General features: G+C 40.9%; 2 protein-coding genes across 2 annotated transcripts in view; one reads left to right on the forward strand and one right to left on the reverse strand.

Moving 5' to 3' along the window:
- The first annotated feature begins 4,312 nt into the window (after positions 1 to 4,312).
- BMP10 (bone morphogenetic protein 10) lies at positions 4,313 to 10,922 on the forward strand. The gene is made up of 2 exons (XM_017853763.1): positions 4,313 to 4,805; positions 9,247 to 10,922. Exons 1-2 carry the CDS (start codon positions 4,472 to 4,474, stop codon positions 10,185 to 10,187), a joined length of 1,275 nt encoding a protein of 424 aa, XP_017709252.1. The 5' UTR covers positions 4,313 to 4,471; the 3' UTR covers positions 10,188 to 10,922.
- A 13,082-nt stretch (positions 10,923 to 24,004) lies between these two features.
- Positions 24,005 to 27,092, reverse strand: part of ARHGAP25 (Rho GTPase activating protein 25) — a 115,873-nt gene continuing 112,785 nt past the window's right edge. The window contains exon 12 of the transcript XR_001881798.1: positions 24,005 to 25,970. The gene's annotated coding sequence lies outside the window, so the exon portion shown is untranslated. The remainder of the gene's footprint in view (positions 25,971 to 27,092) is intronic.

Consider the following 27,092-nt stretch of genomic DNA (forward strand, 5'->3'; position numbering starts at 1 on the left):
ATAAATAATAAATAAATAAATAAATAAATAGTGGATATTTCTTTTATAACAGAATGTTCTATTGGATTATGTCTCCTAGAGAATCTCTTTTTTTTTTTTTTTTTTTTTGAGATAGAGTCTCACTCTGTTGCACAGGCTGGAGTGCAGTAGCGTGATCTTGGCTCACCGCAACCTCCGCCTCCCGGGTTCAAGTGATTCTCCTGTCTGAGCCTCCAGAGTCCCTGGGATTACAGGCATGCGCCACCACGCCTGGCTAATTTTTGCATTTTAGTAGAGATGGGGTTTCACCATGTTGGTCAGGCTAGTCTTGGACTCCTGACCTCATGATCCGTCCACCTCAGTCTCCCAAAGTGCTGGGATTAGGCGTGACCCACATCGCCTGGCCGAGACTCTCTTAACTAGAAAATAACAGTAAGATTATTCACTGTAGTACTGTATTTAATGAGAAAAAAAGAAACAATGTCTCTATCAACAGTATAATGTACAAATAAATTTTTATGTATTTATAAAGCTGACAACTATTCAGTGAAAATCAATGAACTCCGCTACACGCATCAACACATGTGCATTGGAAAAATCCTGTGGAGTGCAAGAAAGTAAGTCTTGGAAGAAAACATGTAACATGACTCAATTCATATATAAGTTAAATGGGCAAAACCTGCCATATAGCTTGTTAAATTTTTTTTATTATTATCACACCTGGTCCTGAGACGGTAGCAGGAGTAATGTAACGCTTCTGAAGTGAGATCCAAGGTAGAGAGGGTTCCACGAAACTAGAGTCATGTTCAAAGACCTCCTGACTTCATTGGCCTACTTTTCATTCAGGATAATTTTATTGGTTGCATTTATTCAGGGGCTGTGCACTACTCACAGGAAACAGCAGAATTCACCAGGATGTTGTCCAGTGACTCTGACCATGTCTGGATCCCAGACCCTTTGAGAATCCAATGAAGTTCAATGTTAGATTTTTTACGTTTGTACAGTTATGGAGCTAGTTTTAAAAACTGGCCCAGGCCGGGCGCAGTGGCTCAAGCCTGTAATCCCAGCACTTTGGGAGGCCGAGACAGGCGGATCACGAGGTCAGGAGATCGAGACCATCCTGGCTAACACGGTGAAACCCCGTCTCTACTAAAATACGAAAAAACTAGCCAGGTGAGGTGGCGGGCGCCTGTAGTCCCAGCTACTCGGGAGGCTGAGGCAGGAGAATGGCGTAAACCCGGGAGGCGGAGCTTGCAGTGAGCTGAGATCCGGCCACAGCACTCCAGCCCAGGCGACAGAGCGAGACTCCGTCTCAAAAAAAAAAAAAAAAAAAAAACTGGCCCAGAACTTTGCAAATCAGAGGTTCTGGAGCATTTTGCAGTGGGGTTGAAAAGCATGATGTGTAGTTAATATTTTGCTTTCCACATGTATGGGTTCTTTTAAAACGTCTAAACATACCTTTTACATCTTTGGTTCATGAAACTGTAATCCCCATCCACTCTGAATGAACCGTAACACATTCCAGATGAGAAGGATACAAAATAATGAGATAAGTGCAAAAGAATAGAAGGAATTGCATCCAGAAAGATCATAATAGGGGTAGGAATGTAGAGACATTTGAATCTTTTAGGGTCAGATGAGAGTCATCAGAAAAGCCTCTAGAGAAAACATGGGGATAAAGAGACTCTGCAGCTAAGATGTGAGATGTCTCAGGCCTGGAAGAGGGAGGAAGCTTATGTCCCCTTCCTCCAAGCATGAAGCCAGCCTCCTTCGTTGTCCACCCAGCACAGGTATGAGTTTAAGAACCTTCACCAAGCATGCATCTCAAGACACTCTGATATCTTGAGATATCTGAGATATGGCTATAGTCATTTTCCTACTGTATCTCTTAATCATCCCTAAATGTAAACATGGATCCAAATATTTAACTCTATAGTTTTCTAACACCAAGTACAGGGAAGCCAGTGAAGTCTCTGTTAATGTTTTTATGCCCAAGAATGTAAAGAACTAGAACTCTGCAACATGGGATGCATGTCTCTCCCTGTGACCTTTGAAACCAGTGTGCTCAGGGGTTACAAGTACCACCACTTACACTGCTGTCCTGTGGCAGTTACACGCACATGCCTACCATTCAGAGTTTTGGAGTGTGCGTTGACATCTGTGTGTGTGTGAAGATAAATGGGTGCTTGTTTGGATGCAGGACATGATACAGGGCATTGCTGGTATGCTGTCAGAAACCCCATGTTAAAACAAGCCACCCGAAGGACGGCTTCTGGCCCTTGGAGTCACTCACTCACTTGTGGGACTGTGTCTCCAGTCTACAATTGTCTTTTTACTATGGGAGCAGAAAGTTTGAATCAAAATAGAACATTGAATCAAAATCAACAACTATTAAACAAATGAACAATTAACAACTATTAAACAAAATATGGTTCCTTCTATGGTAATTTAAAAAATGACTGTAACATTGTACATTTTAGGAGGAAAAAGGATCAAAAGATGACTAGAAACCTAAGTGAGCCTGGAGAAAAAGCTAAGTGGAAACATTGTAGCTAGTCGATGAGAATGAACATAGGAAAATTTAACTTAGAAACTGAGAAAGGATTCCAGTGAACCAAATATCTCGACACAGCCCTCGGAACACAGCACCAGGACGCGTGAGTAATGGCGTGCGCTGAGCAAGTCAGAAAGATGCCATACCACCTCAATGGGAAAAACATCCCCTGGGCTTGTCCACAGGGCTGCACCACGGCTGCTACTGTCACTAGTTAGGATGGAAAATGTGATGAAACTGATTTGTCTTTCCTAATCTGGACACGCACCTGATTCTACCATTTTTATTTTCAAGACCAAGGCATTTGACGTTTTTTGTGTGCCTGGTAATGTTGTTTGCCAAGTATATTAGTCAGGGTTCTTTAGAGGGACAGAACTAATAGGGGATGGAGATATATATATATATGAGTTTATTAAGTATTAACTCACGCCATCACAAGGTCCCACAATAGGCCGTCTGCAAGCTAAGGAGCAAGGAGAGCCAGTCCAAGTCCCCAGACTGAAGAACTTGGAGTCCCATGTTCAAGGGCAGGAAGCATCCAGCATGGGAGAAAGGTACAGGCTGCAACCCTAGGCCAGTCTAGTCTTTTCACATTTTTCTGCCTGCTTTATATTCTAGCCATGCTGGCGGCTGATTAGATGGTGCCTACCTAGATTAAGGGTAGGTTTGCCTTTCCCAGCCCACTGACTCAAATGTTAATCTCGTTTGGCAACACCCTCACAGACACACCCAGGATCAATACTTTGCATCCTGCAATCCAATCAAGTTGACACTCAGTATTAACTATCACACCAAGCTTTTGCTGGAGCCTCTTGATGACAATTTTGAGTCAGAAGGATGAATTTGGCAGAGATGCTGGTCATATTAACAATTCATTGCACAGGTGGAGGACCTGCGGTCCATATCCAACTGCAAATTTCTGCCTGCCTCCAGGATGATCTGGGGATGTGCTGGCCTCTCAGCATTATTGCCCATGCCTTAGTCTGGTGGAATTGTGTTTAAAAGTGTGATGGTTTTATTCTTCATAAGAATCAGACTGCCTTGGTTCAAATTGTGACTCCATCGCTTTGCAGGTTTGTGGCCTCAGGCAAGCTATGGAACTTCACTGACCCGTATATGTGATAGAGATAATGATAGGGTTATTACAGGAGCACACCTGATGATAGATGTAAAGCACTCAGTATAATGCCTGTTTGTAGGAAGCATCTAATAAATTTTAGTTGCCGCTATAACTAAGCACTTGCCTCTTTTTCACATGCCATTTTAGCTAGATCAAATAGGTAGGAAAAAAGGCTATCAATCATGAAGTTTATACTTTCCTGTTTCTAAAAGGTACACTTCTAAAACTTATATAATCCATTTACAGCTATTAACTTAAACTTGGAAAGTTTGGATATTTGGTCTGTCTTCAGAAGTGTTTATCTGAGGATGTAAGCCCTACCACTCAAATTACTATGTATCACCATTGATGTGCATTATGTTGATTCTTATACCTATTATACGCATGTGTGAAACTAAGCCCCATAAAAACAGAATTGAGGCATTCCTGCTGAAAGGAAGTGAATTGAAGGGAAGAGAAGCAGAGCCTTTGCAAAGAGAAAATTGTCCTATCTTTCAACCAGTGTCAGAATGTGGAAATGTTTACAAAATGCTCATTAAAAGAAATAGGGATTGCAAGATAGAAACAAATTCTGGTGCACAAGTTTACACTAGGGAGATAAGAAAGGCTAGGCCCCTATAGGGGATTTTGTTATCCAATTACTGCAACCTGACTTTTAGGGGGAGAGGAAGAGTGGTAGGGGGAGGGAGAGAGAGAGGAAGAGTTTCCAAACTTGTCTCCAGTGACAGGAGACATTTACGCTCCACAAGATAAAACTGCCACTTAGAGCCCAGGAGAGCCAAACCTTCCTGGCTTGGCCTAGGGGCTCAAGCGGAGTCATGGGCTCTCTGGTCCTGACACTGTGCGCTCTTTTCTGCCTGGCAGCTCACTTGGTTTCTGGCAGCCCCATCATGAGCCTAGAGCAGTCTCCTCTGGAAGAAGATATGCCCCTTTTTGATGATGTTTTCTCAGAGCAAGATGGTGTCGACTTTAACACACTGCTCCAGAGCATGAAGGATGAGTTTCTCAAGACACTAAACCTCTCTGACATCCCCACGCAGGATTCAGCCAAGGTGGACCCACCAGAGTACATGTTGGAACTCTACAACAAATTTGCAACAGATCGGACGTCCATGCCCTCTGCCAACATCATTAGGAGTTTCAAGAATGAAGGTAAGGTTTTGCTGATGAAATTTGGCTTGGATTTTTTTGAAGACACGATAAGTAAATTTACAATGCATGGGAATGATATAGGTAAGGCTAAATACATCTATATAAGGATGTTAAATACATACGGATACACAAAAACAAGGCACATTTTGGTCTATACCATTTATATAGTCATTTCAGAACCTCAATAAATACTTACAAACATCTTTTAATCCAAAGCCACAAAATATCTATCAATTTGACATCATCATTGGGTCCCGTTAAAAAATGTTAATTTGAACACCAAGTAACACAAAGAATTAATGTTGGTCTACTGCCGTATCTTTGTCATTTTCCAAATAGGCCTTGATTGCCATTTGGGCTTTTAATTAACTAAAAAATTTCTCAACTTCTACTTAGAATACCAAGGATAAAATCAGTCAGAAAACATCAAGTTGTGATTTGTGTTTTGTTCAAACTTTTGATAAGTTTTAATTTTGTGACCTTATTTAAGAAATATTCAAACAGGATGGAAATATATTTTAAAGATTCTTCCTAAGGCTGTGTTGTTTGATGTGTCATGTACATCCTTAAAGCACTGTTTACAGTTTCCAGGAAGTGTGGATGGCCCATTAATCATCCAGCTCATCATTTCCGTCTTTATAAAGAGCAACGTACAAGCTTTGAATTACTGGTGGGAAAAGTGTGTTTTCTTCTCCTCAGTCTTTAAATTTGGTAACTAAATCTAATGAGCTAGCAAGTTATTTATTTTCTATTTTTTATTTTTTGCTTAATATGGTCCTGGTAGGAAAAAAAAACCCTGATATCTAAATATCCATGGTAGAAGCTGACAGTCCAAATGAACTAGTTTAATATTTGCCAATTATGTTTTTATAGTCACCAAACAGGTATAAAAGAAGCTTCCCATCAATGTTGGCCAGATGTTCTCGAAAGAAGAAAGGTAATAGTGGAGAAATAGCTCAGGGCTTGGAATTTTAAGGGCTGGTTGGCTTAGTGGTTATAAATAATTAGCTGATGACTCAGAGCCTCAATTTCCTCATCTGTAAAGTGGGAGTAATAATACCTACGTAACATAGTTGAGTGACTCAAAAGAGGTTACAGATAAGAAAGCACTCCATTTACTATGAAGTGCTGATCAAACTTCAGTGATTACTAATGAGTTACTTAATATTCTAGGTGCTGGAATAAATGTTGAGTAGTATTCCTTAGTCTCTAAGATATTATCTGCTTTTAAAATTGAGTTGGCTGACAAAATTTCTATTTCATAACATCTTTCTCATGGAAATGGCAAGATGAGATTACAGATTCCTTTTGGAGGGGAGTCTGAATTGAAAATGAACAACCTCCTCCTGTAAAAACCCTCCCTAATACTTCTCAGCACTGAGCCCTAAGTGTCTGGCTCAGGGTGCGGGTGAGAAAATGTTGTTTGCATCCCCCGGAAAAGTAGAAACGTTTTCCGTTCTCACTTCTCTCATAGAGTATCTGGATGATCCAGGTCAGGATGTGGAGTTTACTGTGCTTATTATTACTGGAAATTATTGAGGGCAGGAACACACATCTCTCAGTAAACAACCCAGCCGCCAGCACCTCGGCCCGTCTGCAGGAAATGTGCAGCCTGAGGACAGAAATCGCACAGGGCACGCCCTGTTGGCTACTATTGCCTCTCTTCTGACTCTTTGGATCTGCTTAGTGCAGCTCCCTAGGAGACAAAGACCAAAAAAAAAAACTCCAAATCTACATCATCTTGGGAAAAAAAGTGCCACCTCCAAGGTGAAAAAAGCATGCCCTCAATTCCTAGCATTGCTCCTTTATCACCTTGTCAGGGGAAGTCAGTTCTCTGCATCGAAGCTTGATTTCTTCTGATGCAAAATGAGCAGAGAATCAATACCTGCATTATGGGGTCATTGTGAGAACCAGAGAAGATCATGCTTGCAAAGCATCTGGCAAGATAAATTTGTCAACAAACATTAGTTCTCTTGCCCTGAAATGTAACTCTTCAGTCTATTGCTTACTGCATTTGCACATGCACAGAACTTCACAGCGAACTTACTTTTTTGAAACAGTCTTATTGAGGTATATTTGACTTATAAAAATATTGGTGTATAAAAGCATAATTGCACATATTTAAAGTGTATAATGTGAAAGGTTTTGACATAGGTAACATTCATTGAAATCATCACCACAATCAAGATCATGAAAATATCCATTAACACCAAAAGCTTCCTTGTATGCTTTGTAATGCCTTCTTCACACTACAGTGAGCTCTTATTTTATACTTTTCTCCTGGGTAGAGCAGCCAGCCTACTCCTCCATGTTCCCTGTCCATGGGGAGTCAAGTCTCCTCCCTTCTAAGAGTGGGAGAATAATTCCCAAGCCCAACCCAAGAGCTTAATGATGGATTAAGGTCATGTGTCACGCCCATAAATCAATTTAGTCTGATGCCTAGAATCATCAACTAATCAATATTTTTAAAGCACTACCTCTGTTTAAGTCATCGTAGTAGGACAGAGACATAAAAGGGAGTTTTGACCCATTCAAACCAGGAGGATGGCAATCTAGTTGGGAAAATCCATTCATAAAAAGACGGCTGAAATATAAGGACGTAAATGACAAAGATCAAAGGAGATATAAAGTGCTCAAGTGATTTCAGAGGGGAGGGGAGGGAACTTTCAGATAGAGAAGTAAGGGAGCCTTTTACAGGAGATGTCAGAGCTGGACAGGTGGAGGTGAGTTGAAAGGGCTTTCCAAGGGTCAGAAGAACAAATGAAAACGTGAAAATTATGGGGAAAAAAGAGTGTTTTGACAGGTGGTAAAGATATCAATGTAGTTGAGACAGAAGGGTTTACAAATCCATTCAATTGTTCACAAATATTATTGAGTAATCACAGTGTCGCATGCACTGTGGAGGATGTAAGGAAGCTATGTCTGATCAGGAGGCTAAGACCCATGTATAGCTGGTCTTGAAAGCCATGCCAGGGAGTTTAAATTCATTCTGTAGGTCAGCATTTCCCATTGGCAGTGTGTAAGATGATTTTAGGTGGTTCCCATAGAAAGCTATGAATCATGTGAAATAATTGTATATTTTTATTAATACGGATTTTTAGCAAACATACATATCACCTCAAATTTCTCCTTTCATGAATGATGTTGCTTAGGAACATCATTCTAAAGTCTAAAATAGATAATAAGTGTAAAATAATTAGATCAAGTTAAAGAAAAATATTAAAAGATTATAATCTGGAATAGGGACTCACTGAGATCATGAATTAAGTATATACTTGGAGAAATGTGGCCAATGACGAGGGAGAACTCCCAATTGGTGGTCGTTAGCATTTTCAGTGCCATGGAGCCCTTTGATAATCTGATGGCAAATGCCTTCAGGGCTTCCTTGTAGACTCATTACCTGAGGCAAGTGTGCAGGAGCTTTGGGCTAACTGTAAAATGTTCAGATAGGAAGTCAACATGATAGTATTTGGAGGTGTCCTTCTAAGACTAAAGGACTTTTACAGAGTTGATTCATAAACATTATTGAGTGAGTTATATGTGCCACTCTCCATGCCAGGTGCTAGGGGTACAAGACTAAGGCAACCAATCTAGTCCCAGGATTCATTTTCTCCCATTACTCTTTATAGAGGACCATATAGCCAAAAGTCAATTGCTGTGACCCTCTTGGTTTATGGCTGTCTTATTGAACTTGTCAGGCTTTGTTGCCTAGAACAGAAGTCAGCAAGTTTCTTCTGTAAAGGTCCAGACAGATAATAACGATTTTAAGCTTTGCAGGCTGTATGTTCTCTGTTGCGTCTATTTAACTCTGCCATTATAGTGCAAAAGCAGCCACAGACAATACAAAAACAATGGATGAGGCTGTGTTCCAATAAAACTTTATTTCCCAAAGCAGGTGGCAGGCCTATTTTGGCCCATAGGCTATAGTTTACCAACCTCTGATCTAAATGGAGGTCTTTTAGGAAGAAGAGTGCCCAGCCAACTGTGTGGGGATCTCCACCCACTACAAACACAAATATTAAAAAACCATGAAGTCCTCATCCCTGAAAAGCTTCAAGAAAAGAACAATCACCACATGTCCCATTTGATGGCTCTTTGTTGGTCAGGAAATTTGGGGACTTGCCCACACAATCTCCAAGTTCCCTCCCAGTTCTATAATTCTGTGTCTGATGAGCTATTCAAGCAAGGCTGGTTGAGTTTTATCCCATCCATTAGACCCCCATTTTCCATTTTAGTCTTGGCAACTGAACTCTTTTGGGCATTCTACCACTGACCTTTCGGGATTTCCTGTGTCACAGAATGCTGACATTGTGTTTGTCCTCATTGATCTTCTCCCGTCATTTTTCTGCATTAAGCTTTATGCATGGGAAGGCCTTCTTATTACATCTGTTTTTCCCTGAGACCCACTGCAAACCTGATTTTTGCAAATTTCTTTTTTCAGATCTGTTTTCCCAGCCAGTCAGTTTTAACGGACTCCGAAAATACCCCCTCCTCTTCAATTTGTCCATTCCTCACCATGAAGAGGTCATCATGGCTGAACTTAGGCTGTACACACTGGTGCAAAGGGATCGTATGATATACGATGGAGTAGACCGGAAAATTACCATTTTTGAAGTGCTGGAGAGCAAAGGGGATAATGAGGGAGAAAGAAACATGCTGGTCTTGGTGTCAGGGGAGATCTATGGAACCAACAGTGAGTGGGAGACTTTTGATGTCACAGATGCCATCAGACATTGGCAAAAGTCAGGCTCATCCACCCACCAGCTGGAGGTTCACATTGAGAGCAAACACGATGAAGCTGAGGATGCCAGCAGTGGACGACTGGAAATAGACACCAGTGCCCAGAATAAGCATAATCCTTTGCTCATAGTGTTTTCTGATGACCAAAGCAGTGACAAGGAGAGGAAAGAGGAACTAAATGAAATGATTTCCCATGAGCAACTTCCAGAGCTAGACAACTTGGGCCTGGATGGCTTTTCCGGTGGACCTGGGGAAGAGGCTTTGTTGCAGATGAGATCAAACATCATCTACGACTCCACTGCCCGAATCAGAAGGAACGCCAAAGGAAACTACTGTAAGAGGACCCCGCTCTACATCGACTTCAAGGAGATTGGGTGGGACTCCTGGATCATCGCTCCGCCTGGATACGAAGCCTATGAATGTCGTGGTGTTTGTAACTATCCCCTGGCAGAACATCTCACACCCACAAAGCATGCAATTATCCAGGCCTTGGTTCACCTCAAGAATTCCCAAAAAGCTTCCAAAGCCTGCTGTGTGCCCACAAAGCTAGAGCCCATCTCCATCCTCTATTTAGACAAAGGCGTCGTCACCTACAAGTTTAAATACGAAGGCATGGCTGTCTCCGAATGTGGCTGTAGATAGAAGAAGAGTCCTGTGGCTTATTTAATAACTGTAAATGTGTATATTTGGTGTTCCTATTTAATGAGATTATTTAATAAGGGTGTACAGTAATAGAGGCTTGCTGCCTTCAGGAAATGGACATGTCGGTTTGTTGTAGGAAATGCATATTTTCCTCTCTAGTTAAGTCCCTTTCAATCTGTTTTCTCTTTGGACTTGCCATTTCCTGGCAATGCCACCTCCACGTTGATTTGAAAACAACTCCTAGGCAAAATACAGTGTCAAAAGACACATACTTGTGTATGTATATTTGTACATACATGAACTTACGGAAATCTTTTGGTTCTATGCAGGCAGATTACACTCATCTACATGCATGACTCACTCAAAAGTGTGCATATTAAAGGCCAATGGTATGTTCTCTGTTACCTCTTCTCTGAGTAAGATTTAAGTCAAGATAATTTGCATCAGGGTTTTAATCATCCTAGGAAGTATTACAATTCCTAAATACTCTGGAAATGTAAATGTAGCTTTTGTCAGTTGAGTTTCTATGGTTGCTCAGAGAGGCAGGGCCTGGCAAAGGATGCTTGAAAGGAAGGGTTAATTGATACAGAAGCCAAATGGACTCAAGAGGTCTTAGAGGTACAACAGGAAAAACTGAACCCGTGGGGGACCAGTGTGCTCCAGAGGGCAGCTCCTGGTCAAGGCAGGAAAACAGAAGAAACCAGCATGAAATCTGTTCCTGAGACAAAAAGAAAGCAAGGCCATGAGTACTGGCTGTTGCTGCTGCAGAGAGTAGAGGGGTCGGGAGGGCACTTGAAGGGGAGAAAGGGAGAAAGGGAAGAGGATATTCATGCTATCCTTAGAGACTATCCTCAGATGGGTCTGTAAAATAATAACTGATTCTATTTAAAGAATTAAATCTTTTGGACAAAATAGAAGTATCAAAGACTAACAGGAGGAAAATCAGAAGGGATCTGTCTGTTAGAAGACAGGATGTTAATATCTTTCTTCACCTGTTAATGCTGTTCCCTTGTCTCCACACCCCTGCTTTCCTCTGCTCCATCTTTTTTTTTTTTTTTTTTTTTTTTTTTTTTTTGAGACGGAGTCTGGCTCTGTCGCCCGGGGTTGGAGTGTAGTGGCCGGATCTCAGCTCACTGCAAGCTCCGCCTCCCGGGTTTATGCCATTCTCCTGCCTCAGCCTCCCAAGTAGCTGGGACTAAAGGCGCCCGCCACCTCGCCCGGCTAGATTTTGTATTTTTTTAGTAGAGACGGGGTTTCACCGTTGTTAGCCAGGATGGTCTTGATCTCCTGACCTCGTGATCCGCCCGTCTCTGCCTCTCAAAGTGCTGGGATTACAGGCTTGAGCCACCGCGCCCGGCCCTCTACTCCATCTTCTTTCTTCTTTGCTCTAGTGCTCTTCTAGTGCTCCAGTGCTCTTCTAGGACAAGCTCTTCTAGTGTGTCCCTGCTCTTCCCTGGCCTTCATGACGCATGCTGTGAACTGGAAAGGGACACCTAAGTGCCTTTGCTCTCAGGGTGAAAGGAGTTAGTGTTCTAATTTCTAAAGCTTGCCCTGATATTTAATTTGATTTTATTTTAATAATATCCTTTATCAAATGTTGAATACTTAGGTATAAGAAAAAAGAAAACCAGAATAAGTAAGTATAAGAAAAAGAAAACCAGAGTCCAAATGAGCGGATTTCAATAAACAAATTTATGGATAGACACACAACCAAATGACTCAAAAGCCAAGCCTGAATTTGGAAATCATGTTTACTTCATGGTAGAAACTCAGTAACTTTCTCATCTTCTCATCTTACTACCTTCCCATTTTGTAACTGGCCAGGACTGAAAGTGGTGGGGAAGTGTTCTGCACAGGAAGGGTCCTGTGGGTTTTCCTGGCAGGTGGCAGGCTCCAGTCTTAACCCCTACCATTTCCCTCTTCCTGGCAAGCATATCCTGGGTTTTGTGCAGGAGGAACCAGAGTAGAGCAGTTTCCAAACTGTTCCAGCATCTCCAGGCAGGGAACATGGACGGTTCCTGTTAGAACCAGGAATGTGGTTTCCAGTACATCATCCCCCGTTCACCGCTACTCATCTTAAGGAATGCTTTTTAAGAGGTCTGACACTTTTTTCTTTTTTTTACCCTGAAAAACAATCAGCTGCCTTTTACAAATCTCTTAAGATTATAAACTCAAACTGTGCTAGACAATAGAGGCAAGGAAAACCATTTTGAAGAACTTTTGCCCGATTTGACCTCAGCTCGCTAGATCTATTGTCTGCTGGGTGAATCCTGGGGAATTCATTGCTCCTGGAAGAGTGATATTTTGACCATCAGTGGGTATACAGTGATTGATATTTTGAGAAAGCCATGCAACTCAGAATCACTATTTGTGGAACAGCCTCCATATAACATGATGTGTGTATGTGTGTGTAATGTATAGTTGGCTTTGAACAACCACGCTTAACACTCTCAGTGGAACGTGGTGCATCCTTCATACTCTGTGGTACACAATATATACTCACATACTCCAAGGTACTTCTTATCCTTTCTAAAGGACACTGTAATAGATACACAGTAAAACCTCAGCTGACCAGGATAGTCCTGGTTAGATAAAAATTAGGCAAAATTTTCTTTATGTCTAATACATATGACAGTGATGTGCTGGTAAATCCCTTACAACCAGCAATCCAGGGGGGGAAAAAGCCCTGATTTGTGGATTTCAATGCTGTAAATGCTCCTACATGGTCTATCTTGAGCTACCAAGGTGATGTCAACTGGCTTGCAAAACGTCTAAAACCTAAGTCAGCTCTTGGGAGCTGTGCACTGGCGCTGGCACACCGCTGACATTTAGTATCCCACTGACATTAGCACACTGCTGACATTAGCACCCTGATACTAGAATGTTAAGGATGTGCCAGCCCTGCTTTCCACTGTGTGCACTGCTGGCTCTGGGCTTGTGGAGAAATCTTGTCTCGAGCACTTATAGTCACTCTTCTGTTAAAGAGATATGAAAATATAGGCTGTTGGCAATTAGGCTGCATAGCCCAGTTTCTCTTTTTAGTCGTCCAGATGTAAACCTGCATTTCTATGATTTTTCTGCTTCCCTGTGGAAAGGGAGCGCAGGGAGCAACATATTGGCTTTTCAAATGTTGCTAGTTGTGTTTTTTTGACTTTCTTTTTACGAGAAAGTGAAAAGACACAGCCCGTAGAGTTCTCCCAACTCCTACCGGATCCCTGGCAGCACACCGGCGTCATCTCCAACTCTTGCATTGACAGGAAGTCAGAACATTGTCAGATCCTTAAAAAGGTAGAATCTCAGTAATGTTTCTCTGGTCATAGACCTTCTGCTAGGTCCCATGCTAGTTTTTTTTTTCCCCCCCTTTTATGGCAGAATTACTGTCACCGAAGTTGATATAGCTAAACAACTCTTGAGGAGAATTACAGCAGAGGGACTTGGGCAGCCCACAGCCAAAATATTCATGTAAGAGTTTCTAGGCTTCCCACTATTTATTGATTGATATATTTATTTTTGTAAAATATTGTAGAATACCAAATATTTTATTTTTATGTCTGTGATTCCCTTTTGGATAGAGAGTCTTCTGGGCTTCAGAATATGGCTCACGTATAATATATGGCCTGTATTTCCATCTCTCTCTTTTTGCATCAGAATGTTCTGTTGGTTTAAGGAATCTTCCATAGCTTGCCATGATTTTGTATTTTTGTGTCTTGTAGGCGTACTGTGCCTCCAAGCATGCTTTGTAGTATATTTTCTGATTTGTAAATAGTACAGTTTTAACTGAAGTGTAGATGTTCCGGGAAATATTTAACCAATACATTGTCATGCAGTTTCATAAAGATGATGTTGTCAATTTATCACGAGAGGCAAATATTGTCAGGCTGTGAGAGAATGTGATTGCTACTCAGTAAACGGAGACGCTATTTAAATGAATCTTTTCATCCCCCAAAGCTGGTACTTCCCCTCTGGAATTTACCTATTGCCTTCACTGACCCAGAAATTCGGAGATGTGATTGGTCAAATTCATTTGTAATTGGACCAATTACTTTGTTAATGTTAAAGATGTTAGCTTAGTGATTTCCAAAAGAGTCAGCCCCAAAGTGCCCAATTCTTTCCTGATGTGTAAATTTTGGTCTGGGGAATTAATGACAAAAAATTTTTTTTTCAGAACTGTTACTGAACGTTTCAGTATTTGTTATGATTTACAGTCTTCAAGTAAAAGATATTTTCATGTAAGAGAATTACTTGATTCATCAACAGATTATGAAGCCCTGCAGTGTTCCGGCAAAACCTTTTTAACTTGTCTAGAACACAGAAGGGGTGTTGTCCTTTTTAAGGACTGTAGATCTTGTCAGAGTCACTGTGGGTCATTCTCAACCTCTGCAGTTCTGCAAGCTCACATGTGGTGCAAGAGGAAATGCTGGTATGACTCTGCATTTTCTTGCCTCCAAACAAGAATAGTTGATTTCATACATTAAATGGAAGGTAGATGTGACTATGCAAGAGAAGTATGCAGGGGTGTTTCTGCATGTGGAACATTTTTCGTAAGTTAAAAACCCATCATGGAATAACTGTTTGTTGTGATCAGCATGTTTTTATCACACATGAGCACTGGTTTTGTGAGCACCTGGCTTGGTAGTGATGGGGCGGCCAATATGCCAGCGCCTGCCTACTGAGCATTCGTGGACATTGGAAATCAGTGAACGCCACAGACACACTGAATCAGCTGGTGCACGGTCATGTTCTCAGGTAAAACCTGTTCATTATCCATGTCCAGATGTGTATAGTTATCACTAGACTAAAATGAAGATGGAAATAAATATTTTACCCTGTGTTCATGAACCAAATGTGTACATTTAGAGTCTTTTTAAGTAAAATAAAAAAAATTATTTTGGTGATAATTATTTGCAGCTTATTTTTCCTTGAGGTGAGATATTTAGTTTTGCACACACCCCACTTTTTCATGTCTCTATTTGATAACATGTCCAGAGGGAATAAAACTAATTACTATATTAATAGAGAATGGTCTGAAGAAAGCATAAGTTGTTTTGGGCTTGTAACTGACCTCAGTAGAGAGTGGAATTTTGTGGCTCCATGGTTCTCCCACTTTATATGACTTTGTGTAATTCCCATTAATGCCACAGGCATTCATAGAAAATACAATTGGCTCCCTTTTGTCAGTAGCTGGGAAATATTTCTTCTTCGAATACCAAAGGAGGCAGATTAGAGGTAACAGTCCTGGCCAACAGAGAAACCTTGCTGCTTGTTCAAGAAGGAAATTCATTCTTATGGCAGAATGTGGAATTTGAAGGGCATAGGGACAGCCCCAGGCAGAATAAAATCTCTTCCATCAGAAAATCATCCTGCATCTCATTTTTGAGGGGAAGCCTCCAGTGTCTCAGCTGGCAGTCTGAATCTGGCAAGTGTGTCAGAGGGAAGCAAGCCCTCAGCCCTGGATGAGCACTGATAAGGTGAGACAGGGCTTTCCCATGGAGGAAAGGGAGCTGACAGCCCAAGATGGGGCTGAGCCCAGGACTGGACTAAACAGGCCTGAAAAGCCACTCCTGTAACTTGATTTTGAATTCTTTAGCAACCTATTCATTCTCTTCTTTAAATCAGTCCATTTATAAAAGTCTGTCACAATGTGGGGTCTGGAACCCATCTCTGCAATTGGTTTGACCTGAGCACAGCTATGCTGGACCAGCCGCCTTGTTCTGGGATTTCTTTCCTACTGATACAGCCTGGAATTGTACTGGGCAGACACACAGCCTCAAGTTATTTGGGGGGTAGTTTGTTTACAAAGTAAGACAAAAAATTATTTTCAAAGCTCGCATTATACATTTGTAGTATGTTACAGGTTCCACTAGTACTCCTGATGTGAACTGAGCTTTGTGATGTGGGGAAATCATGCCATGAGATCGCTGTGTGTGACTCTAGTCACATGAATGAGAACCCACTTTTGTATAGAAGTGACTATTTGTAAATAAGGGGCCTATTTGGAGAAGGTGAGAGCCTGTTAACTTAGGTGGTTATAAATGGATTATGTGATTATCTCCGACTCACTCTCCTGAACTGTCAGTTTACAAGAAACAGTTCCTGCCCTCTCTTAACCTTCCTCAGACAATTCACACAGATCTAAAGTAGCTCGTCTCATTCCAAGAAAGACAGCCCAGAAATACATGGACACTGCAATACATTTTTACTCTTCAGTGTGATTCTGAGAATCTTATTAAAAATTTAGGCCACTCAGTTCAAATTAAGATTGATGGGAGGTGTGAATTACCATTGTCAACTCAAGATTTGCTAGAAAGTTTTCACACACAAATCACTGAGCCCACTTCCTTGCACAGCATGGGAATGATTTTAGAAAATTTAGTTCTAACTCCTTATTAGTATCTCTGCCTAAAATGCATACCATAACCTTACTAATTATGAGGAAACATCAGGTGAACCTATTTTAAGAAGATTCTGCACTCTTAACAAGTCAATGAAAGGCAAAGACAGTTTGGCAAACTGTTATAGATTAAAACAGACTAAAGAAGCATGACAACTAAGTGCAGTATGTGGTCCTGAATTGGGTCCTAGACCCCTCAAAAACTGGCCAAAAGCACATTATCTTTTTGTTAAGTTCACTGCTGCCACAGCTGGTGGAGTCCAACTTCATCCATTGTATACTCTCAAATGGCATTCATTTGTAAAAATCTTCTGCATGGTTATTGCTCTTTTTCTGAAGCTGTGAGAAGCTGTACAGGAGTAACTAGGCTTTTGCTCAATGCCATGTCCAAGAAGCAGGCAGACAACATTAAAAATGAAACCTTTCTCTGCCCAGTAGCCAAACTCAATGCAAGGAATAGAGCTGAAGGGAAAGTGTTCATCACATGGCAAACCTGGCATTAATAAACGAGCTGCAATAAAACATTTTCCTGAAAAAACCAAGCTCAACATGCTTTTCAGGCAATAAGCCATCTGTTTCAAGTGTTTAGAAAGTGGATCTCCAATCACTGGTAATTTAAACTTCCTTATACCCCAGTTCAATGTTTGATAAGGAAAGAGTGCTAACAGGATGGGAACGGAGTTACTATATTAAGAAACCCAGCAAGAACAAAAACCAGCCCCCTGCAGCTATTTTGTTTATGCTCCAGACCCATCTGTTTTAATTAACATAATATTTACATGAGACCAGCTCCTGTTACATCTTTTGCTGCAAATATCGTACATTTTATTCTTTGTTGTTGTTGTTGTTGTTCTTGCTTTTAAAAGAGACCCTGCAAAAGCACAGTTGCAGACTACGCCTGAACGAGGTGTACGCCGTGGAATTACACCTGCATTCTAGCTCCCCAGGGCCAGGCTCACCTGCTTTGTGCAGTTTGGGGTCAGATATCAGGTTGCCAGATGAAATACAGGATGCCCAGTTAAATATGAATCTAAGATCAAACCATAAGTAGTTTGTTTAGTATGTCTGTCTTAAATATTGTACAGAACATACTTATACTAAATAATGTTTGTTGACTACCTGGAATTCAAATTTTGTTGGATGTTTTTATCTGCTAAATCTGGCTTAAATCAGGTATTGCTCAGAAGATTACATGTGTGGAAAGAGCCACAGAAAGATGAAGTAGTTTGCCTTTCCATGCCTAGAAGGGCTATTCAGAAGATGACTAATCCCAAAGCATTAGTTTGTTTGCACTAAACAAATTATTCTAGTAAGGTTCATCACTGAAGGATAGCCTTGAGATTTGAAGTGGAAATCCACTTGACCATTTCTGCCAATGCCAAAAACAGTAGTAACACCCCAAAATCATCATTCCTAGTTTTATACGTAAAGAAACTGAGTCACAGTGAAGGAGGCATACTCTTAGAGGTCATTCAATGAGCCAGAAGCAGAACTGGGATTGCGAACCCAAGCAGCTCACTTCCAGCAACCAAGCCCTTCCCTGCTCTGCCATGCTGCCTTCTACTTAAAACCATGAAAGTAGTGAACTTTCATATCCATTTTCCTACAAAATCTGTCAACAAACTGGAAACCCCCAAGCTTTAGCAAGACGACACTGAATGGACCTCATACCTCAGGATCCAGGCTGTCTACCATCCTTCCATCACTCCCCTGGGGCTCCTTCCTGTCTCTTGCTTTCCTTCCCTCTTTGGAGCTGTTCTTCACTACTACATCTATGAGAGTTTTCTCCCTTCAATACAGGTGCTTCCTCTTCCTGCCCTTTCTCAATGTATGAGTTCCATAGGTTAAGAGCTCACTGAGAATTCTGCAGAGATAGACATGGAGCGATGACAAGGACAGAGCAGAGTCACATGCACAGGTTGGATAACCCTACAGAGACCCTGGGGCACTCATTTGGTCTCTGAGTCCTCTCGGCTCATCATCAGAATTGCCCAGACATTTCTCTAAAGGCTGGGAGCCTAGAAGGTGTTGGATATGAGATCAGGATGCTCAGCCCACAGCCCAAGGAGGAATCAGGCTGACACTGCTGGCTGATCTCATGCCCCAAAGATTCTGCCAGGGTCCTGGCTAGCTGTGTCTTTGCAGGATTTTCCCCTCCCACTCTTATGAAATCTATCTGTCAACTAACTGGAAACTCCCAACTCTTAGTGAGGAGATACCATGTGAACCTGAGAGGTTTTTCTTTCCTCCTCAAACCCCACTGGGGAAGAGGCATGTTTCCCCAGAACTTCAGAAGATTCTCAACTGAACTAACTGACCTTTTCACTACCTTTCCCGGGAGTCTCTCCAACACCAAGTCCTGAAAACCCTACCCTCAAAGATTCTCTTTTTTTATGTGGACTTCACCTATTTTAGATTTTGCTGTATTCACTAAAAGTGAAATTCCTGGAGAAAAGGCTATGCACATTTAAAATATACGATTCTGAGAGATACTACTAAAAATGACTCTCCAAAACTTTACATCAAATTATAATCCATCAGCTGTGTATAAGGGCACTATTTCTATAGTTTCCAGTTTTCAATACTATTGCTTTTCTCAATGGACCCCGTTATGGATTGAATTGTGTCCCCCAGAAAGATATGTTGAAGCCCTAACCCCACATACCTTAGGAATAGGATCTTCATAGAGGTAATCAAGTTAAAATGAGATCCTTAGGGTAGACTGTAACTCAGTATGATTGTTGTCCTTATAGAAAGGGCGAATTTGGACACAGAGACAGTCATAACACAGGGAGAATGCCATTGAACATGAAGGTAAGGATTGCAGTGATGCTCCTACAAGTCAAAGAACACCAAAGATTGCCAGCAAATCACCAGAAACTATGGGCAAGGCATAGAACAGATTCCCCCTCACGACTATTAGAAGGAACCAACCCAGGCTACACCTTGATCTTGGACTTCTAGCTTCTGAAACTTAGAGATGAATAAATTTCTGTTGTGTACACCAATTTGTGATATTGTTACAGCAGGCCTAGAAAATTACTACAGATGCTAAGTACAATAATTCCTTGTTATACATTTGTTTCTTTAATGATTTAAATTGACTTAAAATTAAAATTTATTTCTTTAATGATTGGTGAGTTTGAACATATTTTGATGTATTTCCTGACCAGTTTTCTTTATTCCATAAGTAAGCTTTTCCTTTTACCAAGTGTTCACATTTTTCTAGCTAATTTATTGGAATTCTATATATTATCCACAATTAATCTTTTGTTATATTCTATGAATAGTTTTCCCAGTTTGTTGCTCATCTTTTAACTTTTAAAATATTACATTTTGTTGTTAAAAAAAGTTTACATTTTTATTTAGTCAAATGTGTCAGTCTTTTCCTTTGTGGCTTCTTCACTTAGGTGCATCATACTTAGAAGTGGTTTCTCCATCTCAAAATTATTACAAGGTTTTGTTGGCAAAATAACCGTCATTTTTGGCCTGGCCTAATGAAACTGCCAAGGGAAAGAGAAAAGGTAGAGGGAAAGGAAACTGTTTTCTATTTCTGTCTCTTCCTTGGACTATCCTAGACCAAGTTTACATCATCTGAGCCTGGAAGAAGCTTAAAGCTTTACTCTCTCTTGGGAGAGTTCTTGGAAAACCTCTCAATCTGCAGTTCCTGTGCCTTGAGGGCTGGGTGCTTATTCCTTCAAAGTCCAGAGAACCTGCAGACCAGCCAGGCTCCTCTGTGCTAATGTCCCCTTATGCCTCCAGGCAGTCTTATTGGATGGTGCCACGATATCATTATCTATCACTGTGTAACAAACCACACCTAAACAGTGCTTTAGACAATAACAATCATTCATTTTGCTCATGAATCTGAGGGTTGATTCAGATGGGCTTAAGGAGAAGATTCTCCCTTGAGATCTCATATCATCTGATGGTAACAGGGATGTCATCATTTTGAAGGCACCTGGGTTGGGGCTTCTTAGGTCTTTCTGTCTGTTCCCTCTGAGAGAGAGAGAGAGAGAGAGAGAGAGAGAGAGAGAGAGAGAGATTGTATTGCCTTTTATGACCTAACCTTGAGAGGCATGCGGTGATACTTTCTCCTCACCCCGTATGGTAGGAGTGAGTCACAAGACCAGCTTACAATCAAGGGGAGGAGAATTAGACCCCACCTCCTGATGGGAGGTGTCCTGATGAATTTTCAGATATCTTTAAAAACTCTCACAGATAAATTGTAAGAATCCTCCAAATGGATTGTCTCTCTTCTGTGCACTGCCTGTGCAGGGTCTATACCCCTGTCTTCCTTGCCTTGATGAACCCTAAGGGTGCAAGTCAGCCCCTTCTCAACAATAGCTTCTCCACTCCTCCACCTGACCAGGCTGCCAGGCTCTCTCTTGACCTCAGATTTCTGGGTGGGCTCAGACTTGAGTCCTCCCTGTCCCCCACCCGCAAATGTAGAAGCACCTATTAAGTTATCCCAAGGGTACCATTTGAACAACTCTTCCTGTACCTGAAGTGAAGGACAGGCATTCCTCCTTCCCGCCCCTAAATCCCAACTATCAGAACTTGGCTAAGTAAATTAAGATTCACCCTGAAATGAGTGTGTTGACTAAAATCAAGTTTTGAAGAATACTTTTAGGCATGGCAAGTATTCCTTAATGGGATAACAATTTTTCTTAAGTCAAATCATGGCAGGTTTTTAAAACTTAGTGCCCCAAGGTGGCTAAATGATGTATTTAAGCTAGAGCTAAAGGCCCCTTTCAGTTCTTTTGGTTTGCTAGTGTATTTTAAAGCTATATTTGGAATTCTTGCACTTTGAGCAGAGGAATCACAGAAAAATTAAGTAACTTAACTGAAGTCATTTTATCAGTCAGCAAAAGGATTGTCCACAAGATCTAGGTTTCTCAATTTCTACTATTAAGACTTAACCTTTCGCAATGAAGATGTTTTCAGTGAATTTTTTTCTAACATTTACCTCAATACTTTTTTTCATTTCAATGAGGCAGAAAATAAATAACAAAGAAAAAATTTCAGAGTCTATTAGACAACATTCTGCATGTTCTGAACTTTCAGGAATATACTTGAACAAAAGCCAGATTTTAATAAATAAATGCTGCTAAGAAATATTATTGAATAAGTTGAGATCCACATGACGCAGCAGAGTGTTATTAGCTTGAGGAGTTGCAAAGTGAGAAGCAAAGTGCTTTTGATGCATCCCAGGGCATGGTGTTGAAAAGCTGCGTGTGGAGTTCAGTAAAGGGTGAAGGCAGTGCGGATTTACACGGCAAGTACAGTAACCGAGTCCCATGATCTATCACCTTTAGGTTTGTTGTTTTTTGCCATGACAACTGCTTATCTTTGGTAGATGTTTTTGGATCCACAGCTGTCACTTAAGGAAGTGACTTTCCTTAACTGGCTTGACAAACAAAGACCAAACATGAAAATTCAGCAGCAGAATGAGAGATTTCCATATGGGGGTTATTATGAGGTTTGTTAGTTCTGCTCTTTTCATGGGTACACAACTGATATAGAAAAAGACCCACTGGCAAATACTGGTTACTCTGATATTCACCAAAAAGATGCAGTTAATCAACCACCTACAGCTAATTTGAACCCTTTAGAGCTATTACTAGTGCTATTACTGATGTGACAACTTAAAATCAGTAATAGGAAGATTGGAATGTTTGCCTGTAACTCTTGCGCTCCAGGCAAATTAAACCAACCTGAAGTTGCAATGCCAGATTACAGACTATTCTGTCATCTCATCCTGTATGGCCATCTTGCTGTCCACCAGAATAGCCCTAGTTCCTGTCTTCTTCTCAGACAATCCAAAGATCCCAGGATTCTCTTTGAGCTCCCTAGAACAGAATGGCAATCCCAGGGCCAAGCAAGTAACATAAAAAAGGAAAATTGCCCAGGGACCATTGGACAGCTCAGGACTCAGCTGTTGGGAGCAGCAGCTATGCAGCTCCAGACAATTGTTACCATAATGGAGTTTATACCTGTGTGTGCCAGATGTTTCAATTTTTAAGATAAATTGGAAATATGGAACTTAAAAGTTTTTGAATTTTTCCATCTGGTTACAGAAACTGTTTATATTCTTGGAAGTATAAATAATGCACATTTTTGAGTCAAATTTGGTTCCAAAGCTATCTCTTTACCCTCTCTGGCCTTGAGGTTAGTACAAATACTGGGAGAATCACATTCCTCTTGACTGAGACTATGGCCTTTCCCACAAAGCCCATAGTCCTGCCAATAATGCCCATAATTGGAACTGTTCCTTTTTGGCTCAGCCTTCCATTCGATGTGCAGCTACCTTTCTTGGTTAAGACTGATCAAAAGTTGGGTTGGGTGCTTCTTTCTTTCCTCATTCTGGGGGATGTATCTCTGTTTCCTGTTGACACAGAGCTAACAGCATCCTTGAAGTTCTCAAAGAACTGCCCTTGATCCTAACATTGTTCCTATAACCCAACATTAGAATGGGACTTTCTTCAACAAAGATGCACTCTGTTTCAATGGTTTTCAAGCTAGTTTGTGCATCAGAATCTTCTGAAGAGTAATTTAAAAAATAGATTCCCTGGTCTCACCCAGGGGAATGAGATTTAGTCAAATGGGTATGATATAGAGCGGCAGTTCCCAAATGTTTTATTCTCAGAAGCTCTTTATCCCCTTAAAAATCACTGACTCCAAAGAGCTTGTGTTTATGTGGGTTGTATCTATTGATATTTACCATATTAGCAATTAAAACTGAAAATTAAAATATATATGTATTAATTCATTCTAAAACTAACAAACTCATTGGACATTAATATAAATAACAGTTTTGTGAATAATAAATATGTTTTTCAAAACAAAATTAGTTTCATGAGAACACTGGCATTGCTTTACATTTTTGTAAATCTCATCAGTGTCTGACTTAATATAAAACATCTGGGGGCCAGGCGCTGTGGCTCATGCCTATAATCCCAGCACCTTGGGAGGCTGAGGTGAGCAGATCATGAGGTCAGGAGTTTGAGACCAGCCTGGCCAGCATGGTGAAACCTCGTCTCTACTAAAAATACAAAAAATTAGCCAGGCATGGTGGTGCATGCTTGTAGGCCCAGCTACTCGGGAGACTGAGGCAGGAGAATTGCTTGAACCCGGGAGGCGCATGTTGCAGTGAGCTGAGATCATGCCACTGCACTCCAGCCTGTGCGACAGAGCGAGACTCCATCACAAAAAAAAAAAAAAAAGAAAAAAGACACCTGGATTCCCCTATCTGCTTTGCATTCAATCCATTGCAATATGTCGTTTTGGTTAAAGTATGTGAAAAACACTGGCTTCACACAAATTTGTAGTTGAAAAAGGAAAACATATTTTAATCGTCTGTTCAGATCATTGTGCCTCTTCTTCTTCGACACTACCCCAAAACGTAATGAATGGTAGTTTCTTCAATGTTACTTACAAGGGAAAATCTTAAATCTTTTAGTAGACTCTTTGTATTTAGTTATATTAAAAGCCATTTGTCTTGTACTTTTAATGGATCTTTTACCCAAGTATAATTCTGTAACATGATATATTTGTTATTTGGAGACTATTTGTCATCAGACCTTCTAAATGTTGACATATTTCATTAAACAATATAATCACATATCATGTGGCTTCTGGAAAACTGTTGTACACTTGGTGAGAGAATGATATTGATACAAGCAAATAATGTCCTGGTGTTATTATGTAAATAGTTTTGACCTCTACGTACTCTCTGGTCCACAGAGCCTTCTCCAGGAAAAAACAACAGCAACAACAACAACAACACAGTTCTTTCCTAGAGACCTGTAAAACTAGATTCAGCTTCAGGCTGTGCTATTAACTAGCTAAGAGACCTTAAGAAAGATTCTTTATCTTTCTATGACTAATTTTCTCAACTGTAAAATAAAAGTGTTGAACCTCAGTTGGTGGTGCTAATTACCATTAGCAATTGAGGCCGAAAAAGTTGCTGTTGTGAGGGACTGTCCCTCACGGTGCATTATAGTATTAGTCCTGGCCTCCCTAAATATGAGTAGCACGATACTCCACCCTCAGCCATTGTAAAAACCCAGAGCCCCCGAGAGAACCCTTTGGAGGGAGCTATTGCCTCTAGTTGAGACCTATTGTACAAAAGGAATTTTAAGTTTCTTTTCAATTCTGAAGCCAATTCTATTAAAATAGGGTAAATGACTACTTTTGAAACTATCGAATACACTTTGAATTTCTCTTTTGCCGTGTGTGTGTGTGTGTGTGTGTACATCTACTTAGGTATTATAGATGCCCTTAAATGTGTTTGATTAGACTAATGTTTGTGACCACATGGAGAAATTAGAAGAGCTGGGGTTTGGAGTAGGGAAAACAAAACAGACATAGGAAACAACTCTCACATTTTTCTGTCCACCTTGTTGCAAATTAAGAATTCTTGAAATCTTTACTAGTTGATAGTGCTTTGCACATTCCCTTGTTCAGCTGACCAGTGGTATAGAAAGGAAGAACTAAGGTCTCCCTAGCCTCCAAGCTTCAGGAAACCTAGATGGTCATGAGCTGGTCCCTTAGCCCTGGTTCTCCTGCTCCCGAAGGGGTTGTGTAGCTCAGAGGGTAAAAGCCTGAGCTGGACCCAGCCTGCCTGGGTTTGAATTCCAGCTTTGCCCCTTCCTGGCTACATTTCCTTAGAATGTCACTTCCCGTGTCTGAGTGTGAGTTTCCTCATTTGCCTACTGAAAAGAACAAAAGCACTGGCCTTATGAGTTACTATGAAGATTAAATGTGTTGATGCATTCAAGGTACTTGGAACAATGTGTGTCAATGGGTAAGGAAGCAATAAATGTCAACGAATAGCATTCCTAAGTGAAGGTGGGAAGCCCTGCCCGCCTCCACTGAAAACCCTGGTCACCTTTCCCTGCTACGTATTTTATTTCTTTTCGCATAAGGCTGAATAAGAGGCTGATTTTTACTTTACTCTTATGTGTACACATGAGATGCGGGGAAGCATCATTTTACAACCCTGCAGGGCTTCAGCAAAGAGCTCTCAGGGAGCCCTCCTGATGCCATTCCCAGTGAAGGTAAAGACATTTCCCAAAGCCCAGTAGAGTCCAACAGAGCTGGCACACCAGAAATTTGGAGGGTTGGAACACACATTATTAAATGTGGTTTGTCTGAAATGTTCTCCTCTGGCAATGAGTGCCCCACAGTAAAAGGCCAAAATGAAATTCCCAAGATTTTTAGTTTGGCAATAACCAGCGAGAAAATAATTCCCAATTAAAAAAGTAAGACCACCCTTGACAAGACTTTTCCACAGGAAGCATTCGAAAAAGTTTGGAGGTGAATCCTGGAGGAGTGCTGCCTCTTCTAAATGTGGTAGTTCCCACAAATGTCATGTCTTCTGTCTTGTCCTAAAAAAAAAAAAAAAGATTGCTTTACATTTGTGCATTCTGCCCTTTGCAGAACCTCCTTCTGAGCTCCAAAGAATTTTCACTTTCACATCACCAGAAAAATGAGGGTGGTAGGAAGATAAGAAAGCAAGGGCTCCTACTTCTTGAGTTAATTGTGGACCTATTTGTGACTTGGCTTCCGGCTGACTCACAGACTCTGAGAGAAGAATTCCAACAAATGTGTATAGTCCATCAGCAGTGCAGAGATAAGCGGAGGTGACCTCATGGCAAAGCTTCCGTATGTTTGTGTGTCTCTGAATAAACACTCTCCAGTGGGCCTTCTTGGTCTGAGTTTCTCATTTTTCTTCCTAAGTGTTTCTGACACTTGCTGCTCTTTCCTTAAGATTCTACTAATGACTGATTTAGGGGCATAGTGTAATTGGCAAGATGGCTTTAGGGTCGCTTCCAACCATGTGAGTGTACAAATTTATATATGTGTAGAACTGGAAATGGCTTCAGAATTCATCTAGTTCAACCCTCTTATTTTCAGAAACCAGAGAAGCTAAATGAACTTCCGAGATCAGAAAACACTTTCAGGCAGAACTAGGTTGAGAACTCCCAAACCATAACCCTTTCCATGACTTACTCTAAGGTTCTTGAAATTGGGGTCCATGTGCTCCCCTGGATTGGCAATGTATACAAGGCACACAAAAGTTACAGGACACAATTTGAGGTATGTTCTTAACAGCTTCCATTTTATACTAAGGCCAGTGCTCAGATAATTTTCATATCACACGTACCACTGATTCCCTAGCTCCCAGAACAGTACCTGGCATAGTAGGTAATCAATACATATTTATTGAATGAATGAATAAATGAGTGATAAAAATAAAATATGATGATTTCATCAAAGACTTTAGCTTGCAATGGGATATTCTGCCATTAGAGATATTAGCAGATATATTTGAGAAAATCATGATGGTGCTAAAACCAGGGGTCTCCAAGAAGCAGCTATACTGTGGCCATGTGCCTCATTTGAAAATCTCTCTACACATTTCCAAGAACCAATGTATTCTGAAATTGGACAAATAATAAAATTGCATCTTCTGTTTCTCTCTCTGGAACACAATTCCTCCCCTTCCC

Source organism: Rhinopithecus bieti, unplaced genomic scaffold (assembly GCF_001698545.2).
Source record: "Rhinopithecus bieti isolate Rb0 unplaced genomic scaffold, ASM169854v2 scaffold_36315, whole genome shotgun sequence".
In the NCBI taxonomy this organism is placed as follows: Eukaryota; Metazoa; Chordata; class Mammalia; order Primates; family Cercopithecidae; genus Rhinopithecus; species Rhinopithecus bieti.

Excerpts from the sequence above, each read along its gene's own strand:
- BMP10 (XM_017853763.1), top strand. The coding sequence starts at position 4,472 with ATGGGCTCTCTGGTCCTGACACTGTGCGCTCTTTTCTGCCTGGCAGCT. Across the intron at positions 4,806-9,246 it reads TAGGAGTTTCAAGAATGAAG|ATCTGTTTTCCCAGCCAGTC; the intron begins GTAAGGTTTTGC and ends TTCTTTTTTCAG.